Genomic DNA, 22,947 nt, shown 5'->3' with positions numbered 1-22,947 from the left:
AAAAAAAAAAAAAAAAAAAAAAAAAATCACACCACTAACTTGGCAGAAGTTATTAGTAAGCACCTGAAAACAGTTTGCTGAAATGTTCAACTAGATTTTAACAACTGTCACCTTTTCTTCAGGGACAAAAAAAAAAACAAAAAACAAAAAACAAAAAACCTTACTCTTAGGTTGGACTGATTTATGCAAAGATGAGAAGCCGAGTAGAATCTGAAAGAGCAAAAAGACTCACCTTTCTCTTCGAGTCTATGACTTCTATAGCAATCCCTCACAGTCACAGATGATTGTAAAAAATAATGCAAAGGGAGGATGAGATCCACTCATTTTAAGAGTTTGAAGGCTAGCCTAATAACTTCAGAGACTCATTTTCAGAAGATTTATGCTTCAGTGAAAGTGACTGGAATTCTACCCATCTGAAATTCAGAGCCAGTCAGTTTAACTCACTTACTGCAGTTAATCCCTCTTCAGGTGGTCATTTAGTTGCAAATGTGAAAGATTTTTTTTTTTTTTTTTATAATAAAAAAATATACACACACACACAAAAATAAGGTTGGTTTGTCAGATGTAAAACACATAAAATCTCTCTATTTAATTAAATTTCAGTTAACATACTAACACAACTGCTTGACAAATCATGAGTGAACAGATACCTTGAAAATAAGCTATACACGTACCATTCACCATTTCCTAACACATCAGAAATTCAAAACTACTAAAAAATGAAGATAGTAAACTATACAATAAGCATATAGTGTATCCCCCCCTAGGTAGCATAAAAAGTACCAAGTGAAATGCAAAGGTTCTACTTAGTTGTGAATTTACATGTTTTAACATTTATATCAATACTGCATTTTTTTCTTTTTAAATAACCAATTTAAATTGCTACTTTCTATCAAGGAATTAATCTTGGTGATTTAAGTGAACTTGATTTAATTTTAAATCAATCAATCCAGGTGTGATCTAAATTGATTTTCAGGGGGTAGGAGGAAATATAATGATCCAACCTCCGATTTTAGCTGGCTGCTGCTTACATTCAACACTAAAATTACAGGTTTCGCTAGCTTAAATTCATAGCTAATAATAAATATTACTTCATTGATATTTTTAAATTGGCATTTGCATTGAAGAATGAATTATTGATTCCATTCATTCTATTAAATAGAAAATCTGTGGCTGTTACCTGCAGTCTTAGTTTGCAGAAAAAAAGATAACAATAGACCTGGTGTCTGCAAGTTTCAGCATCCTGTTTATGCTTGCCTGAGTTTTTTCCTACCAGCAATAACATTATAGAATTCTTCCAGGCTGGTAGGAAATTCCTGGGTAAATGAAGCTTATTATACCTGCTCCTGTAGCATATAAGTTTTCCTGGTTACTAATTTGTTAATCGGTCCCTAGCCAATAAAGCAATGCCTTCAAGAAATAGCAAAGGAGAAGCCTAGAAGAAAGTCCCTCTCCTCATGTGGGACTTACAGCAGCTTAACATCTTCCTGTGCTACTGGTACTCGAATAAGGGTTAAGATCATTACTAGTAAAGAGACCCTGCACCTTTGGTACTGACTCCTCCTACCTGCAGGGCAGCCCAGAAAACTTTGAGCAATCATTTGAAATCAATCATATAGGTACAACATACAATTCTGTCTGTGAACTACTTTTGATCAGGCAAACATGCAGAGATGAAATGAAAAGCATGAGCACCAATTTAGAGTCTCGCTGTGGTGCCAAAGGTAAAATAAAAGATGCCTTTCTTCCTTCCTTTCCATTGCCAAAAATGTATTGCATCTTTAACCATCTTCCACCTCAGAGGCCTCTTTGGGTAATGACCCAGACCAAATGAGAGAAGGAAAGAAGATCAGGGATAATCTATTGCAAGAAATGCACAGAAGACGTCACACAAGTCAAATATGCACCTTCCAGAATGACAGCTGGAACAAGACAGAGAAAGAAAGAGCTGAATAAATATTTAAATAAATAAAATCACAGACCAACATGAGCTGAGACACCTATGCATATCCTCCTAAATGGTCCTTCAGATATACGCACAAGATACATCTGGAAACTCCACACACAATCAGGCAACCATTAAAATCAGTCACTCTTGAATTTCACCTCAAATTTCAAAGCTTATAGTTATACTAATATTCCTATACAATTAAGTTCACCTCTCCTTAGTTCTTTTCTTATGATTCAAATACCAAAAGCGTTTTACTACCAGCACCTGCTTCCAGATGTTTACTGGGATTACTAGCTGCTAAAAATCAATTGTCCTGAAGATGCATGAGAAAAGGAAAGGAAAACATCTAAAAATATTTTTTAATCAAGAAATATTTTAGAAGTAAATTTTAAAATATAGTTTTTAAATTTAAAAACTATTTTGAAGATTAGAAAGAGTAAACTATATCCCAATCAGTCCCAAAATTTGACTGACCCTTAAACATGGGATTATTCAAGGAGTTATACAATTTTAGGAGGAGTTTCACAGCCCAAGGAGATGTATAGTTTAAATCAAAGTCAAGCATCTAACTCCTTCAATTCCTTGAAAAATCCCAGACATCTGATCCTAATCTGCTTGCACTAAACAAGGAAACAGTCAAAATGATGGTCATAGAAAGTACAAATATGCTCAAAATCAATTGTTTTACTTCACTGAAACCTGTTTTCCTCCTTTTTCACAGGCCTTTGTTAATCATAGAACCACAGAAAATTCAGGTTGGAAGGGACCTCAGGAAATCATCTAGTCCAACCCCCTGTTCAAAGCAGGACCAGCCCCAACTAGATCATCCCTGCCAAGGCTTTTTCCAGCTGGGTCTTAAAAATCTTCAAAGATGGACAGTCCACAACCTCCCTGGGTAAACTGTTCCAGTGTTTTACTACCTTCCTAGTGAGAACATTCTTCCCAATATCCATCCTAAACTTCACTTGCTGCAACTGGAGCCCATTGCTTCTTGTTCAGTTATCTCCATCCTCCTTGGAACCCCCACTGCAGGTAGTTGAATACCATTAAATTCCCCCTCCATTCTCTCTTCTCCAGTTCCATCAGACTCTCCACTGTAAATCAGGTGCCCCAGCTCTCACCATTTTCATTGCCCTCTGCTAGACTATCCAATTCATCTACATCTCTGCTGTAGTGGGGGCCCAAAACTGAACACAGTACTCCAGATGTGGCCTCACCAGGGCTGAATAGAGGGGAATAATCACCTCCCTCAACCTACTAGTAACTCTCCTACTAATGCAGCCCAATATGCCATTAGGTAATATCTTACAGTCCATTAAGCCTTCATGACTCCACTACCACAGCCTATTTATCCCCACACTAAGTCTCTGATCAGGCTTGACAAGTTTTTCTCTTTCACCAGGCCTACTATTGCCATTAGAAATTTCAGTTTTCTAAGAATCAAAGTATTTTTGATGTCAGGACTTCCTGAGGAAAGAAGAGAATTGCACACGAATGCTGGTCACCCACCTATAGTATAGTTTTGGAGATTTAGGTATGTGATGTTTGGGGTTTCTCCACATTAGAGAAGAAGGAATGTGCAACAACATGCTTTAGGGCCAACCTCAAGTTGTCAGATTCCACACCCCACCCCCCGCATTAGCTAGTCACACTGTCAACAATAGATGAACCAATGGAGTTTCTGCTTGTTCAGGTTTTGCTTTCCAATTCTGTATGCACTGTCTACTCAGTTCCTTTTGTAAATCCAGCATTTGAGACAAATGAGTTGTTTTGCTGTAGAACAAACTCACAATGAAACATAAAACTAAGGCACTGCTAAACAAATCAGGCTAAACAGAAAGGAGAACAGTCTTCACAAAATCACTGAGAAACCAGTGCTGTAAAAGCTACAACATAAAAGAAACAATAATTAAACCCACTGCACATTTGCTGCACTTACGGAGTTTTTCTACTTTGCTAAAGAGTATACTCATCTTGCACTCATGGATTTTACATGCCACAGCCCAACACTGTTTGCAATTACAATGAAGATGTAACTATATTACTGCATATAGTTTGCAGTCAGAATTCTGTATCTCACTACATGAGACATGTATGTTTAGAAAGAATGATTATGGTAAAGCTGATCATCACAAAAATCCAGAGTATTCAATATACAAGAATTGTATGATTATGAACAAGTAAGAATTCATAGGAAAATATTTTACATGTACTCGTAACCAAGATATAATGCATTTCTGCAAAGTGGTATACAGTACTTGATTTTTTCTCTGTCTTGTTGAGCAAATTCTGGTCTGATTTACTATTTGGAACAGCATCAGCACCACTGAGAGTACTCTGATCCAGTAGCATTTTGCAGCTCCTCTAGCTATGCATCTCAATGATTATCTGACTCAAGACACTCTATTCCACCTGTGTCTTAGTCAAGGTCTTTTTCAAAACACTTAGTCACTGCAGTCGTTGCCCCACACAAGTTGTATGCAGTGCAAGGCAGCATGGTAAGGGTAATTTAATACTTGCAAAGTACCTAGACATTACAGTAACCAGTCACAGAAGAGAGCTTAAATGAATGTTTCACTAGCTGTGCATGAAGTATACTAATAGCTAGTTGTATTAAATCAACCCAGACAAAACTATTAGCTTCAGATCTCAGCTGTTTTTGCCATCCCCCATTTCTAAGACTCCTAGAGTTTCTCTCTTAACAGGATGACAGTATTTCCCTTTTTCATTTAGAAAGCAAACAAACCACAAACACAGATCTTTCTGCAGAAAACACCAAGAGAAATGTTGAGAGGAAACATCCCACTCAAGTCAGGCTCTCCAAAAATCAAACTGTGAAGTAGCAGTGGATTGTTGCTATTTCTTTACCAAGTTTACTTCTGGCTTTGAGCCCTGAATAGAAATGTTTTCCAGTTTTTTTCCCCACTCCAGCCAGGCTTTAAAAAAAAAGAGAGAATTACCCTGGCAAATCCCAGGACTTGGCCCCCAAGGCTGCAGCCAAACTTGTTTCCATCTTTACTGGAAAAGATGAAAAATCTCAACTGGCCAGGAAGTGCCAGGCCCCAAACTAAGAGCTCTGGCTTTCCCCCTGTCGAGCAGCCTCTGGGGCTGCTGAGCCGCCCCCAACAACATTCCAACACACAGGGGTGCCCCGATTCACTACAGACCAGTGTCCTCTGCTGGCTCTCCCCCCACCCGGTGGCTTAATTTTTAACCTACACCCCTCACCCCCATCCCCAGTTGGTCTTTTAGCTGCCTTGAGCCACGGGCGACAGGCCCTTGGGGAGCCCCCCCATCACCCGGGGGGGGGGTTACAGCTCTGCAAGAGGCCCCACCAGCAAGGGATGTGCTGGCACGTGCCCCCCCACGGGGGCTTCTAGGGGCAAGGTGGGCTTAGACACCCTATTTCTGCCCCCTGCCTGGAGCACAGGGCTCTCCTCCACCCCGGTGCCCCTGCCCCAGCCCGAGCGGGGGGGAGCGGGTACCTGGCCCGCATGGCGGGGCCAGCCAGCGCCCAGTGCTGCCGCAGGACCCAGCCACGGCCCGTCGCCATAGCAACACCGAGCCCTAGATGTTGTCCCCCCCCGCGGAACTATTGGAGTTAGCGGCGCCGTCACGTGACCCACGAGGAGCCTTCCAAGGGGCGGCCTCGTTCTCGCGGGGCGGGGCTTTTGCGCCTCCTGCTCTCGCCCCGCCCGCGCCCAACCTCCACCTCTCCCGACCTGACGTCATTCAACCTGTGACAGCTTCATAACTTGTGTGACGCCTGCAGGACTAGCACGGTTGGGGCAATGCGGAAGTGTGACACGCTGGGCTTTAACGCACCTCACATACTGCGCGTTCAGTACTTCCTTTGTAACGTGGTAAAGACATCGGTAGTGCCTTAAGTTACTGCGTAGTAGTGCCAGAGCACAGTTATTCAGTGACACTTATTGCCCGTTAGCCTCATACCACTGCAGGATAGGCTGTTCGCACAGTTTTTGCTGTGAGATGCTAGGGCGCAGTGGTATGATGCTAATGTGCAGTAAGCTGCTATGTCCCTGCGCCCAGTGACAAGGAGAGAGAGCTTTTGCGATGAGACCTTCTGCAGCCTGGCTTCACAGCCTAGAAGTTGTACTACATCAGCCAAAAGAGGGCCCAGGCTGCTCCCACACTTAGTGCTTCGTCCCAGAAGCAAACTCCTTCGCGCTCGGCTTCAGATGACCCTTGATCATCACATCCTCCGGTGATGAGCTGTCGCTGATAGCAAGGCCATTAAATTGGTCCTGGATTTGATCCACTCTGGGCACATCGACTCATGAAACCAATCTGACGCAAAAAAACTCCCATGCAATTTGCAATGGAGTTTTTTTTCTGTCACTTTTACAGGTGCGCCTGACACCACAGTACGTTGAGCCACAGCGGACCAGTCCCAGCGGGCAGGGGGTGCCAGGGGTCCACCTGCCAGCCTGGGGCTGCTCCAACTCAACTCGACATGCTGTGGAGGGGCTGGCTGGGGTACAAAAGTGCTGCGGTGTGGGGCAACCCTCAGGCACAAGTCAGCCCCAGTCAGCATCTACATGCGTGTTGCAGCAGGGAAAATAACTCCACCATAGGATCATACTTGTGTTGGACAGTTTACATGAGAGGTTTGCTGCAGAGCTGACTGATTAGCTCCACAGTAAAGTGTTAGCATCTACACATGCAGTGCTATTCGACTGAAATAAACTAATTAACTCAGCCATAGGACAGTAAATGCACCCTGTTTATGGGAGATCTCGAGTGGGAATAATACCATTTGTGTTACTCTTCCTTTTCCAGCATTTCTAAAAAACAATGTTAAATACATTCTTCCTGTAACTCTTCAGTCTGCCTGTTAAACTCCTCTTCATTTTCCATCCACATGTATTCAGCGGATGCATTGTTATTTTCATGAGCGTGATCATTAATAATAATCACATCTTCACTGATGATGCTTGGGCTAGGACTGCTGCCATTTGGATCTTTCATGGCTACACTTCTGATCTGAAGTAGGCACATGAGTGGCTCTAGATTTTACAAAGCACTCGTGTAGGCTAGTGGCATGAACCTTTCCATAGAGCTAGGATTTTAAAAAATGGGGGGAGGGTGGTACACCTGGTGAGGGGCATCGTGGCATCTAAAACTACAGGTGTTTCTCTCCAGGTAAAAAGAAATTAGACATTATTTCTAACAGGCTAGAGGCCTAGGCAGGGCTGTATTATTTAGTGTTAGATTGAAGAAGAAACAAAGAGAATTTCATTGGAAAGAGTTCAAAACTAATCCACAGGGCTGTAAGATAGGAGCTGCCTCACCAGGAGCAGGAAACAGGCAGCAGCATAGCATAGCATAGCACAACCCCTTTGCTTGGTGGGACACCAAGCCTATTCAAAAGAAGGGAGGAATGCTATACACATATGGAATGAAGAGTTTAGGAGGGATCAGGTAGATGATAAGGAGCCAGGAAGTCATAGAGAAGTAGGCCTGGAAGGGATCTCCAGAGGTCATCCAGTCCCACCCCTCTGCCTTATTCAAGTGACTCACTCAGCGCTGCCTATTGAGAAATGCTGCTGTCACTGCCAGGTAGTTGATTTTAAACTCTGGGTGGAGCAGGAATCAAAGGGGTGCCTTGAGTCTAAAAAGGCTGAGATCCACTGGGAAAGGTGCAAATCTACTCTGCCTTCTCATACTGGCCACCTGAGTACAAACTGTGGCTCCAGGATCTCTGAGAATAATAACAAGTTGTCATATTTAGATAGGGGGAGTTCTCCGAGGAACTTGATACGAGAAACTTACTCTTCAGCGCTAACTAAAGGAGCAGCTTTCTGCTGGAAGAATAATTTGCAAGTATTACTATCCATCCTCAAGAAAGAAAAGTCAGAAGCAGCCGCCTAGTCAAAAGACTTCTGTGAATTTAAACTAGATGGGAAGTTTGAACTGCCAGAGTTATTCTGCTATTAAGATAATTTGAGACTAAAAAAAGGTCTGACACCTGCTGTTAAATTTCTTATAGGACCCAACTTATAATTAAAATTAAGTCTAAACCATTTAACAGATTTACTTCCAAATTCTCAGAATGTTCCATCTATTCTCAAAGAGCAATTGCTTCCATTTGCATGCATAATAAATACTTTGTCTGCTTTAAGAACAAAACCTAAGTGACAGATCTGTGACTAGCATCTCCAAAATAGCCATTTTGGTACCTGCAGCGTTGGGACTGATTCTTCCAACAAAGTAGATTTATTAGCATATGGTTAACTGTTATTTTATAGATCCTTAAATGTATTTTTATACCAGTATGTAAAGTTTGAAAGGCACTTGGTATCAGTGGAACCAAAGAAATCATCTACACCAAGGACTGTCAAACTAATCCAGCTCCACAGGCCAGATAAGGATCCCTGGGGCAGTCTGTGAGCAGACAGGAACCAACTCTGTGTGCAGTGCATACAACATGAGGTCCAGCCTGCATGCTGCACACACCGATTCCAGGCCTCACTGTGCATGTGGCAGGGAGGTCTGGTACAGAGCACGTGCTACGTGTGGCACAGCCTGATCTACACCAGGTCAGAGCCAGCATGCAGGGCTGGTCCTGCAGAGTGCAACGTGCACTGTGTGCCCCAGACTGATCCCCTGTGCTGTGTGCAGGACACACAGAGCCAAGTCCAGACCACATGCTGCATGCAGTGCATGGGGCCAAGGCCAGTACATGGGGTTGATCTGGCCCATAAATCACAGAAACATATGGCTCCATGGGACAGATACAGCCCACAAGCTGTATATGTTTGACACCTCTGATCTATACATATATGTGGTTATGGTTGAAATCTAACTCTTGTTATATATTCTGTATTTCAGTTGCTCATCATTTTCTTAAATTCCCTGAAGAGGTTCATTTTCATGTAAAGTTTGAACGAAATATTTTAAGATATGTTTGAGTGGTGGCTTTATTTATTTATTTTATATAAATAATAAATATGTATACTGCTGTTGTGTGTTTTACGTACACATGCCCCAAAATGTGTAAATATATTTTATAAAATTAAACACACCCAAACTGAAGTTCTATCTTCTATAGTACCTTTGTAATATACAGTAGTTGAATTCAGTGAGGTTGCAGAGGTGCAATTAATAAAGAGCTTGGCCTTAATTATAGAATAGGGTTTTGAGATATTCAGCTTTGTGATAATTGTGTAACTTCATACAAAACAACACTACCACAAGAGACGAAAGGAGCTTGGAAAAGAATGAGATAGATTATGTTTGTTTGATGTTTGAGCAGGGAGTTGGACTAGATGACCTCCTGAGGTCCCTTCCAACCCTAATTGTCTATGATTCTATAACTGCCCTTTAGGCAGTCAGTAGCCCTTATACTGCCACAGCTAAATAAGAAAGCAGCATTTCAGGTCATTTATGTGAATCTTAGATCCACCTCCACCCTGCACAGTTCCCCTTCCCCTTCTGTGCACAGGAACCATTCCCAACTCCTTCCATCCTATTGTATTCCCATTCTAGCCAGGGATATAATTCTATGCATAATCCCAAAATAGAAGTCCCAATTCTAGCCCTATAGCCTAGTGCAGTAGCTCTCAACCTTTTTTGTACCAGGCCCCATTTGTAAACATTGATGGCCAGTCCCAGCCCAGTGCCCCTCACTCCCAACCCACTGCCCCAAACCAGACCCTAAGCCCCAGCCCCGCAGTGTGTGGGGCAGGGGATGGATGTGTGGGGCAAGGGGGTGGGGGGAGGGGGACAAGCAGCCTCTTGTAGGCAGGAACTCTGCCAGCCTGCACAGGAAAAAACAGTTTCCCATTGTTTTTCCTTTAAAGAACAGTCCATTTTTAAAGTCTGTTGATCCATTTACAAAGTTTGCTCCCCACCCTTTCATATATTCTTGCAACCTACTTTTGGGTCACAACCCACAGGTTGAGAGATGCTGGCCTACTGGTTAAGACATTTGTCCAGGAAGTGAAAAATTCAACTTCTAGCACCCTACCTGCTGCTCCACAAATTTAAAACCTGTATCTCCTGTTTCATAGCAAAGCACACCAACTGCAAGGCCATGGAGAAGGCCTCCTCCTGAAGCTTAAAAAACTAAAAACCAAGGGCCAGAAATAAAGCAAACTGGAGGAAACGCAACTCAAAGAGATGGGTGCTGGGTTCTGGCTCCCTACCCCAAATGGCGCTCCTAGATTTTGCATTTAATAATCATTCCATAAATTGGGTAGACAGCAGGAAAAACCAAAACGCAGAGCCACTTTAGGTGACCACATAAATCAGCCGTGTGATTGCTACCCGTAGTTAAATTTGGGCCTCAGTTTAAAAGCAGAACTGCTAACCACAACGATAAAGTACAGAAGAGGACAATAAATTGAGTGGGCCCAATTGCTGCATACTCACACTCCTGCTTCTGCAATTAACAAACAGATTTTATTTCCATTGGTTCCCATGTTAAAAACCATTCAACCCTAGCCCCTAATTTTGCAGTGCACCTCCAGTCTTTGCAGTATTGGGCCCTTACATCACTAGTTTTCCTCTAGGATAAAAATACTTCCTGATCTGCCCTGTTACAGCTTCATGCGAAAAGCAAAGGGCAACTTGCACTTTTGCAAGATCCTAATGAAAGTAAAGATGTTTGCAACCCTTGTTAAGACATTAAACGTTGAGAAAAAAAAGATGTTTGAACCCCTTTCTAAAACACTGAAAACTGGCAAAGCAAGAAACACACCAAATACTTAACCCTGGCTGCAGCAGCACGTTACCTACGTGCTCCCCGTGCCCCAGCCAGCGGCTTTCGATTTGTGTCCTGGATCGTGCTGATTTCAACAGCAGGGGCTGGTGCTTTGCATTCTGGGACTTGTAGTCATTTGGCCTCCAACCCCCCCTAACTCGGGGCAGAAGAAGAGTTTGTGCAAACTACCTTTCCCAGGATCACAGGGACTTTGCAAAGGATAATGGCGGGGCGAGTTGCAGATGTCAGCGAGCAAAGGGGAATGTGGGGTTTTGAGTGAACCGAAAAGACAAAAAGCAAAAGATTGCTCCAGTTGTTCTTGCTTTCTCAGGGGCTGCACCAGCTCAGCAGCAAGCAAGGTTAGGTTAGCCTTAGCTTTAAGGAAGCTGCGTTGATCTGAGCCTATAGCATTGTCAAAGGCTTGATCTGTCCCAGCATGTTTTCTGCTTCCCTCATGCGAGTGATTCAGTGCAGCGAGAAGCTACAGCTCTCCCCAGGAAAGTGGTTTCTGGCCCCCCACGGGAAAGTGTTTTTAAGGACCTGGTCGTGTTTCAGTGGGAGACACGAACTTGTCCCCAGAAAAGGTGTGCGGCGCCCTCAGATATTTCTCCAAGGCGCAAAGCAAAGTCTCTGGACCCAGGAAGGGTCCCTGAGAGCTGAGAATAACAGCAAACAAGTGTCTGTGCAAAGAAGCCAGAAAGAAGGAGCATCTCTGTCAGCTGCTCAGAAAGGTAAGGAGAGGCCCTTTTAAACCAGTAGCAATTCAGAGCAACATAGAGATGGTTTCACACAAGGGCACTGGTGCAAACTTGAGTGTCAAAATTGAGATTTGAGAGTTGCAGCATTCAGGAATTAAGATTAATTTATGGTTCTTAAGATTGCTGCATCTCAGCCCTGTCTTCCCCCTCCCCTCCTTGACTTGATTTTGCCTTGTTTTGAATTGCTTTCTACACTGGTAGGTATCCAGGCATTGGCGACGCGTAGGGGGTGCACATGCACCCTCTGAGATTAGCCGCCACCGACGCTGCCAGCGGCACTTGACCTGCAAGCACTTGCCACTCACCTCCCCTCTTTGCTGCCGATACCGCTGGCAGTGTCCACGGGCAGTTGCTGATTGCCACTGGCAGCTGCCAACACTGCCAACAGCATCTGCGGGTAATCACTGGTCGGTGCTCGCCACCCGCTTCCCTCACCACTGCCACAGCCACCTGCGGAAGTTTCCCGCTCACCACCGCCACGGCCACGCCACCAACACTGCTGTGCACTACCCTATCCCTCCCCAGCCTCAGGAGTCATGCGATGTTCATGTACCCAGGTTGTAGCTGTGTTGGTCTAGAGGAAAAAAGGCATCGTGACCTGTGGTAGAGGTGATATCTTTTATTAGACCAACTAGATTTTTACAAAAAAAAATCCTTAATTGCAATTAAATGTCTTTAGTTTAATTAAATTGCAATTTAATAAATTTAATTACACTGCATAAATTTAATAAATTTATTAAATTGCAATTTAATTAAACTAAAGACATTTAATTGTAATTAAAGATTTTTTTTTTGCAAAAATCTAGTTGGGCTAATAAAAGATATCACCTCTACCATGAGTCCTGATTCCTTTTTTTATACACTGTTAGCTTTTACAGATACCTCACTCACAGGGTAACATTTTCCTTGCATTACCACCCACTGCATTAGTTGACTTCTTTGCAACACATAGGTGTGTGAGACCAGGACCTGACCTACCCAGTGTAAATCAGGGTGGCCTCTGGTAACCTGTGTACTGTACAGGGGGGGACACATCCAGTTTTGCTAATCCTAGTTCACTGTCAGCAAACTTAGTGTCAGTGGTACTTCATTTTCAGAAAATTTTCCTGCTATAAACAAGATATTACTGGACAGCCAGTAATTTTCCATTTGTGCACATTATATTTCAAATGCCATTATAATCTTTCTGATGCATAATAAATGGCTAAATAACAGGCCTCTTAGATTTAGACCAATAGAAGGAGGCTTAAAATTTTTTAGTAACTTGCAGTTTCCTAACCTGTTTTATCAGTTATGACTGGGTCTGCTATATGCATAAGCTTGTTGCCAAATTTCTGTTTCCCTTGGGTGTTTCCACACTACATTGCAACCTGCAATATAGACATATCCTTGCATTGAACATAACCTTAAACTTACTGCAAAAAAAATAGAGAGGATTTAAACACCTTGGCTGACTAATATTCTAGGAATTGATTCTCTGCAAGTGGTCGTAACAGTTCAGAAAATAGTTCTATATCCACATAATGTCCTGAAGATTAAAACCTGTGTGAATTTAATGACATAAGTGAGTGGTTCTGAAGAGCAGTCCATAAATAGCTGGGGTGATTACTTTGCACTGGCTCTATAATTTCACTGATTTTAAGGCCCAAGGGGCCCATTAGAAAATCTAGTCTGACCTGCGTATCACAGGCTCTTAAATTTTAACTAATTACCCCTTTATCAGCTTATACAACACGTCTGACTGAAACAGGTTTTCCAGTGCGGAATCCAGTCTTGATCTGAGGAATTAAGAGATAACAGATTTACCATTTACTTTGGTCATTTGTTCAAATGATTCATTGCCTTCATTTTGAAACATTAATACAGGTAATGCCTTTTTTGCAACAATTGCTTGTTAAAGCAACAGCTACATTTCACTGGGAACGTTTTCACTGCTGTGTATTCAGATTATCTGTACCAGAGCAAGATCAGTTTAAGAGCAACAGAGCACATCTACATGTACATTAATACGGCATGGGTGGTAATACACCGTGGTTACTGCACATTAAGTTTAGTACCTATAATAACAGGTACTAAGTACATGCACAGTAACTGGCACTACTGTGCAGTAGTGTCTCCGCATGCCTTTTAAGTGACAGTAATGTGCATTAGACCAATTGTACTCTACATTAGCACAATAGCATGGCTTTTGCCGCAAAGCACTAATACATGGTAGAATTAGTCTACTGCACATTTAGCGTCTCATGCAGCCATGCCCACAGAGCACCAGAACACTAGGCTGTTGCTACTAAGAGTTGTTTACTGTACCTTATTTCTTGTCTGAATTTTCCTAGCTCTAGCTTCCAGTAATTAGTTCTTGTTGTTATTTAACAGTGCATTTACAACTGTTACATTGAAAACAGGAAATGCTTTCCTTATGCTACATTTTTGCATCTATGAAAAATACTACTTGCCAGAGAAATATCTAGTTGCAAAATGGAGGAAAGGAGTCTTACCCCCCCCACCCCACCCCCAAAAAAAAGCTGCATAGCTACCTGAAAAAAAAGGACTTGGGTGCATTTCAGGCACCACAGTTGAAAGCCAACTACCCCCTCTTCTGTGGCAAACAATTCAGTAGGTATCTCCTTGTTTAGGCTGCAACTTCCTTAGGCAACTACTGATGTGGTTTGGGACATGTACGTGACTGCCATGGCCCTCGTAGCTTGCTTCCAGCTAAATCCCCATTGGGATGTAGAAGTCTGCCCAATGTATTCAGAGCACACCTAACATGAGAGATTTGGTTATGTACTCCCCCACCCCCACCATACCTCCAGGAGAGTGCTCTCTAACCACTAGGCTGTAGATTACATTGGGTTGGGGGAGCACTCTCCACCTTTCCTGTTGAAGTTGGGCCCTTTGTGGGAAAGAATGCAAGGCCAAGAGAGAACACAAGAGGGGAGCATGAATATGTAGCCAACTAGTTGGAGCATTTGGCTTGGATGCGCAAGTCCTGGGTTATGGTCCTTGTTCCCAGGACTATATTCATTTTTCATCCAATGCCTCTCTCTAATGTAAATACATAACATATCCTGGGAGCAAAGCCCAGAATTAATCCCAGCCCCCAGTGTGATGTGCAAGACTGAATATCACAATTTAATGTCTTAATTGAGTTTCCCTTAAGCACCTTGCAACAAATACCTTTTTATGGTAGATCAGTTTATTTCCCTAAGGATTAAACATTTTTTTCTTGTTTAGTTCAATGACTCGTGAAAGAAAGATGAAATACCATGCTCAGGACCAGGAAATAGAGAAGAGAGTTTTCTTAGAGGATTGTGATTCAGACATCTGTTCCTAACAGCATTCTTTTTCTTTTTTTTCGTAATTAAGTAATTTGTGGCATCAGTTATAATGTATGATCCTATCTTCTTGGTTTCTCCAATTTATTCCTTTCAGCAAAAAAATAATTGTTACACAATTAGCTTCAGAAATTAGAAGTACTTTGAAAAGGTTTGGGCAAAACCTCAACTGGTGAGAAAGATTTGGAAGGCTGGAGGAAAAGAGGTTATTAAAGTTTCCTCACTAATTTGCACGTTGCTGAAAGGCATACTTTATAACTTCCTCTAATTGATAGTTTCTCCCCTCTGCTCAGTAAAGATTTTTATGGCAAAGGTTTTAAAGAGACCTCATAATAGTAACATTTCATTATTTTTAGGGAATGGACAACAGTGCATTTACTAGCCCACTATATAATATACTCAAAGACTACAGTTGACAAGCCAATAATCAATATGGGTTTTTTGGATGTGCTATCCTTATCTTTAGTTTTTACTTTAACTGATAATTCGATAAGTCCCTAAATTCAGTAATTTGCAATAGCTTTGCACCTCCTGTCTTCTATTCTGATCTTTTCCTTTACAGTATTTAAAAAATTGTTCTACATGTATAGCTTACTGAATAGCTTACTGCTGAAAATATAATACCAGTATTTAAAAGAAAATATCATTGTACATAGGTCTGAGAGCTGTAGCACCAGTTATTCTTGGTCTTGAAATTAACTACTAAGAAGGCAGAAAATAACAAGGGTTAATGAGTATCTATAAATATGCTGAAATGACTTAAAAACATGTCTTTTTATTTTTCTGCTGAAGCATTATAGAAGGAATGGAACAAAAGCATTCCTCCTCTCACCGCTATGAGACCTTCATGTCAAAATGCTATCTGAACCTTATACTGATTTATAGAAAAGAACTGATATGATAAATTTATGCAAGTTTTATTGTCAGCTATTTTAACTTCAATATTCGTTTCTGTCTATTACAGTGAAAGAAGCTGGAAGAGACTTTACCTATTTTATAGTGGTGCTCATTGGGATTGGTGTTACAGGTTGTAAAATATATATATATATATATATATATACACACACACATTCTCTGTAAATACACCTTTATTCATTATTGTCCATCTAGTTAATTAGCTCTTATTTCATTGGTATTTGTTTCCCTCTATTACAGGTGGTTTGTTCTATGTGATTTTTAAAGAACTCTTTTCTTCCTCCAGTCCCAGTAAGATTTATGGAGATGCGTTTAAGAAATGTAGAGCTCACCCAGAGGTTGGTTTCTGCAACTGAGTTACAAGTTCATATTTGAATAGAAGCATTTTTCTATCTTACGTTCCCCTCCAGAATGGAGGTCTGCAGCACGATACTCTGAAGCAAAGCTTAATCCCACTAGATTTAGGGACACATGTGGTTCCACAAAATACAGCAATTATTAGCCCTTGCTGTATCCCACAAGTCCTTGCTGCTGTCTTCATTGCCTACTGATATTGTATTGATACACAGCACCAGGGTTGCACATAAAGATGAAACCCAGGCCACGTCCAGATGGGCGCGGTCATGCAGTATGTGGCACCACAGACACGTCTGTGGCATTACATACCACACATTCTCTGCACTGCAGGTAGTAGGGCGGGGGTTTTCTGAACCCTAGATATCCAGGGGTCAAAAAAAAACCTGCACAAAAAAAAAAAACAGAGGCAAACATGGGGGCAGTGCGCACCGCTCAAAACTGGAGCTTGGTCAGCTGGAGCCATGTTCTGGCTGTTGGCCAGGCTCCAAGCAGCAGAATCACCACTGTTGCAGCCCCAGGAGGCCCCCAGGTAAGGCCTGCTGGGGCCAGCCCAGTGCTGACCCTAGCCTCCTACCATACCTGGGGTAACCTGCCGCACACCAGAGGCCACATGGCACAGGTGTCCCCGGGGAACAAAGTGTCCACACTCGTGTGAATACAGCCCCAGGGTCCAGTCTAACTCTAGGGTTCTAAGATCAGAATGCCATTGTGTTATGTGTTCTGCAAATACATGGGACTATGTAACCCCAGCCCAAGAAACCTAAAACTTATTTTGGAATAAGCTGAAATTTATCTGGGTAACAAACCATAAACGGAAAAGGAAGGTGAGGGTAACTGTACTAAGACTGCAAGTTACAAAAAACGTTAGATGCAAAATAAATACATTAAAAAACCCACAAAGCAAGAAATCATTCTTTCAGACAAAACCATAAAAGATATGTAATTGCTTTCCAGACAAGACTTCTGGCGATATCACGGGTTTTCATATAGAAAAGGAGTGACAAGTTTTCACTAGAAAGATTAAATTATAGACCTGGGCTTTGGAAGAGGTTTATAAAAATAAGACCTCATTCCAGTGCCTTAACTAAATCATCCTTCCTTTCTCATTTGACTAAACATGCTTTCCAAACCATTTTTTGCTAGGCTTTGAATCAGGTTTATAGAAACAATAAAACCTTTATAGTTTTGAATAAAAGGAGTCACTGCTTTTTCCATTTAAATAACAAGAATAAAAATGAATTTGCATTTTAAACTTCAGTGTTGGTCAAGCATTCTTTATAATGAGATGCAAGTAAACATATCAGCTTTTTCTTTCTTTATATAGTATAACCCTGTGAAGACTAACATATATAATACACAAGAATGTCTTTCTTTGTCAAATACATAGATGTGTAAGTTTTATGAACACAATGAATCATTTAGTTTATAAAGAAATCTACTGAGCCCATATCAATCCATTTAATACATATCTTCTGTTCTTTTGTGCTTGCTTTTCTGAGTTCTTGTGATGTAACTGACAGTTCAAGAGTACACTGTTGATATTTTGGTGAATGAAAATTATTTCGCCTTGAAGCGGTGAGATGACATTATAGTAGTGATTCTCAGCCAGGTGCTGTGATAACTTGGGGTACCTTGAGATCTTTTCAAGGATACTTCAGGGTGCCAAACAATGTTAGCACTGTTAGGTAATTAAACAAGATTCAAAAGATAGAACAATATTTTCTGTTGCAAAGGTCTTAGAAAGTCCACAACAGGTCAGGATATTTTTAACACTAAGGATTCCTTTTGGAATTTCTGGGTTTATCTTGTGAATTGTGTTTTTCCAAAGTAAAAAATGAGTGAGAACTAAGAGCTAGCATTTTCTGAGAAGTGCCTTGAGTCTAAAGAGGTTTAGAACTACTGCACTACAGGGTCTGTTTCAACATGATGTGTTTGGCAACCTACATCTCTTCTCTCATAGGTAATAAGTGTTTTTGGTGAACCCATTAAAGGTTATGGTGAGACTACACGACGAGGAAGAAGACCATATGTCAGGTATCTGTTTGCATTTTTCCTCTATATGAGCAACAGTTTTTGAATAGCAAAGATGCATGCCCAATCCTGCTAGGTTGGAACCAGACTACTTGTTTGCAGGAGATGTATTGATTCCCCTGTCATTTAGTAAGATAGATAAAGTGACTTCCCCCTCCCAAGGATACATAGGTAGGATTCTGTAGTTTTAAAGGACATTTGAACACAGTGTTTAGGTGGAAGACTTCAAATTAATTCTAAGGAAGTTAAATTAGAAATTGGACCTTTATTTATGATTAAACTAAATTACTCTTGAAAAACATGAGATCTATTTTATACAGAGTAGCCTGACCCTGTTCACCATATGGAAAACCATGTATTTATGAAGCAAAAGAGCAGACCAGAGAAGGGCACTTAAAATAAGAGAGATCACCCAAAGGTAGCTTTATATTCTTTGTTTTAAATGTAACACAACACTTTGGACTAGATCTACAAATGGACTTATGCATGGCAGTGCTGAGCATCACAGAACCTACCTTAGACATCTGGTTCCTGGAGTAGAATCCAAAGGCTTGAGTTAGGCATCTAGGGCATTTTCACACATGCTCTGGGACGTGGTGCTGGGCACTTTAGCAAGCTGCACTGAAAAAAATGGCACTGGGTGCTTTGAACTAAAGCTCATCCAACATGTTTTATTTCAAAGCGCTCTGCTGCCATTTTTTCAGTGCAGGGACGCTGATCACATGATACAGAAGGATGCCAGAGCGCATCAATTTCCATGCTCCGGTGGACTTGATTAAGTCTGGATTTCCAGCGCGTCGGAGCAGGCTCCCTGCACATCTGTAGGAGCCTCTAAATTCCCTATGCAATGCATGGCGAGAGTTTGGCAGGTACCTACTGGCGGCACTGAAAAATGTTGTGTTTTGAAGGAAAGTGAATTTGTGTATTGATGTCATTCAGTAAGTGGTGTTGGCATTTCAGGGTCTTACATGATGGATTTGAGCCAGTTATCTTAGGCGTTTTGGGAAAAGTTGAAAAGAATCCACAGTACCTCCAGTGCCTCCTACAAGCTCTGGATATGTTCTCTCCTAGTGGAGCTCCGCAAACTTTTTTTTTTGTTAAATGTAACTTATATAAATAATACATTTTAAAAATACATTAAAATAGGAGGAACAAGGGGAGAGGAAAGCAGAGCAGGCTGAAATCTTTCCCTCAAACTATTGCAAGTAAGACAAGCTTCAGTTGATTTGCTTGAGTTTTCCCTTTTCTCTAGATAATCAGGTCTAACGTTTAAACATAGGGAAGTCCATGCATTGTACAAAACTGCTATCAAAGATGCTCCATTCACTTATGTGCTTGGAATTTCCATGGCCTTTCAAACTTAAATACATAATGTGCCATATGGTGTTTTGTTCCTTTTCTCAGTCACATTGAATACGTAAAAGATGAATTGAAGTACATGCGTCTGAAGTTCTACATTGAGGGCTCAGAACGAGGAAAGCAAGGAACAGTCCATGTGGAAATGAAAGAGGTATATATGATTGTCTCAACAAGTTAAGATAGTCCACAAGGATTACTTGATATTTAAACTAATGCAAAGAAAATAAACAAAAGCACACCGTGAAATATTTTTTTCTCATTACAGAATCCTGAAAATGGAAGATATGAGTTCCGTTACATATTTGTGGACATTGATACCTACCCTAGAAGAACCATTGTCATTGAAGACAACAGATAGCAAAAAAACCATGCTAATATCACAGCTCAAGGAGTACAGTTTAATAAAAACAAAAAGGTTTACCAATATTGTGCTGCTACTTATAGCCATGAAATCTCACTGAAGCCAAGGGACTGCATTTCTGTAACTGACCTGTAGAAACTACAGCATGTCATAAAGTGTGTATTTTTAATGGAAATGACATGATTTGCTATAATTTGTGTCAAAAAAATCATGACATAGGAAAAACACAAAAAGCAGTTAATGTCGAATAGTAATTCTGCAGTCTCACTGCACCCAACATCTGTCTTCCAAACTTTCAAATATTTTTTTCCTTGTTCAGATTTTACATATACTGCAATAAGAAATGTGGTATTTAATGAAGAGAAACTTGTTTGTTTCTGTGTTATACGCTATGGCCATCAGACGCATATTAGGATGAAAAGTGCTCAGATTTTAGTAGTTTCTCAAAAAAAACAAAAGTCAATAGAGCAAGGAACTACAAGCATCCTAGCCCCAGTCAGACAGAGAGAGACACAGCTAGAGGATGCTGTCTTCCACACACCTTCCAGCAGAAGGAGCCTGGTTGGTGTGAGCAGTGTTATGGGGATTCTGAAAATAAATCACTAAATGGCCATGATGAGTTGCTTGAAAGCACAGCTTCCTATTGTGATATGTGAAATTTTATAGGAAACTGTGGCATAAATGTAAATTATACCAATAAGATAATTTTGTCAGTTTGATATGTCTCACTGATTTCTAGACTCTCAATAAACCCCACCAAAAATCCAGTAACAGTCTTTGGAGTACTTGTAGATAAGGACATCAGTCCTGCAACTTTTGATCTCTTTCGTGTGGTCCTCCACAGGTTGCTTTCTTGTGTTTGTTCATGTATTAATTAGATTTATATGCCACCCTTTCCAACAAAGGCTCAGGACAGCAAAATAACTCATAAAACAAGTGAACCAGAGACCAAAACCAAGAAAAACAAAATAACTTATAAAAATCAATAGAGTATTAAAATAAACTCTAAAGCAACTCCCTCCCTAACCTGTATCCCAGCTTAGCCCTGCTTGCTAAACACCTGCCCAAATAGGAAGGTCTTACAGCATTTCTAAACGATGTCCAAGCTCAGGCCCTGGCAGGCCTTAAGGCTGGGGGAGTTCCAGAGCTATGGGGCAAGTACCAAGAATGACCTTCCATGTGTTATTGCCAAAACAACTCAGTGCATTGATGGTACTTGCAGGAGGTTGTTCTAGGCTCATCTTAGGGAATCAAACTGAGGCATCAAGGAGAAGATGGTCCCTTAAGTATGTAGGGCACAGACATAAAGTAGACCACCGTATTCAGCACCAACTGCAGCTTTTGGACAGTCACTGAGGGCAGTCCCACGTAGATCACACTGGCTATGTCCACATGAGCAGGGGTGTGCATCTGCAGCAACACAAACAATAGTGGCACAAATTGTGCCACTATGTGCTGCAGTGCATGCCACTGCTAATGAAGTTTGCTGTGGACCCATCATCCTGCTGCTCCACGTGCTGTGGAAAGGGCTGGTTGGGGCATGGTGCAGAGCTAGCCAACAGGCAGCCCCCACACAGGCACCCTGTGCTCCAGGCAGCCAGGGAGTGACACATGGAGACGAGAGCAGGCAGACCAGGGATGCCCGCTCCCCCGTCTCCATGCTCTACGGAGCCCCTGCACTGAGGCACCCTGCACCCCAGCCAGTCACTTCCCTGGGTGCAGGGTGCCTTGAGACGGGGGAGCAGGAAGTTCCCTTGGCTGTCTGCTCCCCTGTCTCTGTGCTGCTCCCTGGCTTGCTGAGGCACAGGTTACCCCAGTGTGGGGGCTCCGCAGTATGCAGTGATGGGGGAGCAGGCAGCCCCCGGCTGCTTGTTTTCCCATCTCTGCATTTGTCCCGGCATACAGCCCTTTGGCATGCTTTGCCCTTTTTTCCTCGGGATTTTTGCAGGGTTTTTTTGCTATCAAGAAATCCTGGTATCAAATTTTGCCACAGTGCTGCAAATTAGCAGCATGGGGCATGGTTTAACGTGCAATGTGCAGTTTGTGGTGCCACAAACGACACATGCCCTCACATCTGGAGCTGGCCACTGGTTGCATACATGAGGTTTTGAAAATGCAGATGATGATGGCCAGATCTGATTCTGAAAGAAAGGGGCTCAGCTTTCTCACTAGATGGAGTAGATGAAAAAGCACTCCTAGTCACTGCCACCACCTGGGGATCCAGGTGCAGGAGACGTTCTGGGAGACCCCCAGGCCTGTGAACCTAAGAGAGAATGGAAGGCTGAAGTCCCCATCAATGATAGGTATTTGATTCTCCCCTCCACCCAGCTATGTCTTGCCTGGATTCAGCTTCAGTTGGTTCATCCACATTTGATCTCCCAACTCCAGCCAGACACTAGGAAAGGACAGAGACTGGGGGCCTGGGTCAGTTGAGATAGCATAAAGGGGCTGGGTGTCATTAGCATACTGATGGCACCTCCGTCCAGTTCTCAGTGTCATCCAGCAGCCCAACTATACATTTAACAGGAGATGCAACAGGATGGAGCCCTAGGGGGACCTCCACATGGAAGGTCTTGAAGGGATGACAATGGCTGTCACCCATCACTATCCTCTGGAACCTCCCTGCAAGAAGAAAGTAAAAACAATTAAAAGCAGTCCCATGCATATCCAGCAAGTCATGGAAACACTGTATCATCACCTTATGGACAACTGTTTGAAAGGCTACTGAAAGATCTAGCGAGATTGGCTGGACATAATTTCCCCCGCTGATCTCCAATCAAAGGCTATTGAGCAAAGCCACAAGGATTGTCTGCATGTTATGCCCAAGGCAAAAGCCAAACTGACACCCAGCCAGGAAGCTGATCACAGCCAGATGCACGTGGAGCTGTCAGGCAATCGCCTATTCAGTGACTTTTCCCAAAAAGGAGAGGTTGGAGACAGGGCAATAACTGGTCAGGGAGTTAACATCAAACACCATTTCTTGAGTAGAGGCCAGACAAGAGTCAAATGTTTTTTGGTTTGCAGTGAAGCGTAAGTGATGTCTTTAACAATTTGTTTATTTAAACACATTCATATCAATTCTGGAGCTATACTCCTTTTTTCTACACCTCATGAGCATCCTTGTGCCCTGGGCATATCAGACTACAGATAAAATG

At 42.0% G+C, this 22,947-nt stretch overlaps 2 protein-coding genes and 1 pseudogene across 4 annotated transcripts in view; 1 reads left to right on the top strand and 2 right to left on the bottom strand.

Annotated features, from left to right (window-relative positions):
- FBXO15 (F-box protein 15) overlaps positions 1-5,612 on the bottom strand; it is a 66,539-nt gene extending 60,927 nt beyond the window's left edge. Inside the window, exon 1 of one of the 3 annotated variants that reach the window (XM_019524499.1) lies at positions 5,578-5,612. Coding sequence is in view for 1 of the 3 variants with exons in the window: in XM_019524488.1 (XP_019380033.1) it covers positions 5,437-5,504 (68 nt within the window). In the remaining 2 variants the exon portion in view is untranslated. Of the gene's footprint in view, positions 1-232; positions 256-5,436; positions 5,537-5,577 lie in introns of those variants that run through there. The other 2 variants (XM_019524488.1, XM_019524495.1) reach the window with 2 other exon arrangements.
- A 410-nt stretch (positions 5,613-6,022) lies between these two features.
- On the bottom strand, positions 6,023-6,940 carry LOC109299520 (annotated as a pseudogene).
- Positions 6,941-10,884: 3,944 nt separating this feature from the next.
- Positions 10,885-20,559, top strand: TIMM21 (translocase of inner mitochondrial membrane 21). The gene is made up of 6 exons (XM_019524475.1): positions 10,885-11,407; positions 15,734-15,796; positions 15,925-16,022; positions 18,002-18,075; positions 19,477-19,582; positions 19,697-20,559. The coding sequence occupies exons 1-6, from the start codon at positions 11,113-11,115 to the stop codon at positions 19,787-19,789; spliced, it is 729 nt and encodes a 242-aa protein (XP_019380020.1). The 5' UTR covers positions 10,885-11,112; the 3' UTR covers positions 19,790-20,559.
- Positions 20,560-22,947: the final 2,388 nt, after the last annotated feature.

Source organism: Gavialis gangeticus, unplaced genomic scaffold (genome assembly GCF_001723915.1).
Source record: "Gavialis gangeticus isolate Ggan-Ray unplaced genomic scaffold, GavGan_comp1, whole genome shotgun sequence".
NCBI lineage: Eukaryota > Metazoa > Chordata > Crocodylia > Gavialidae > Gavialis > Gavialis gangeticus.
The sequence above is the reverse complement of the archived record's forward strand: the minus strand, read 5'-3'. Positions and strand labels throughout refer to the sequence as shown.

Bases quoted from the DNA above. Each gene is read 5' to 3' on its own strand.
- TIMM21 (XM_019524475.1), top strand. From the start codon at position 11,113: ATGTTTTCTGCTTCCCTCATGCGAGTGATTCAGTGCAGCGAGAAGCTA. The intron at 15,797-15,924 runs GTTGTAAAATAT...CCTCTATTACAG, and splicing joins CATTGGGATTGGTGTTACAG to GTGGTTTGTTCTATGTGATT. The intron at 19,583-19,696 runs GTATATATGATT...TTCTCATTACAG, and splicing joins TCCATGTGGAAATGAAAGAG to AATCCTGAAAATGGAAGATA.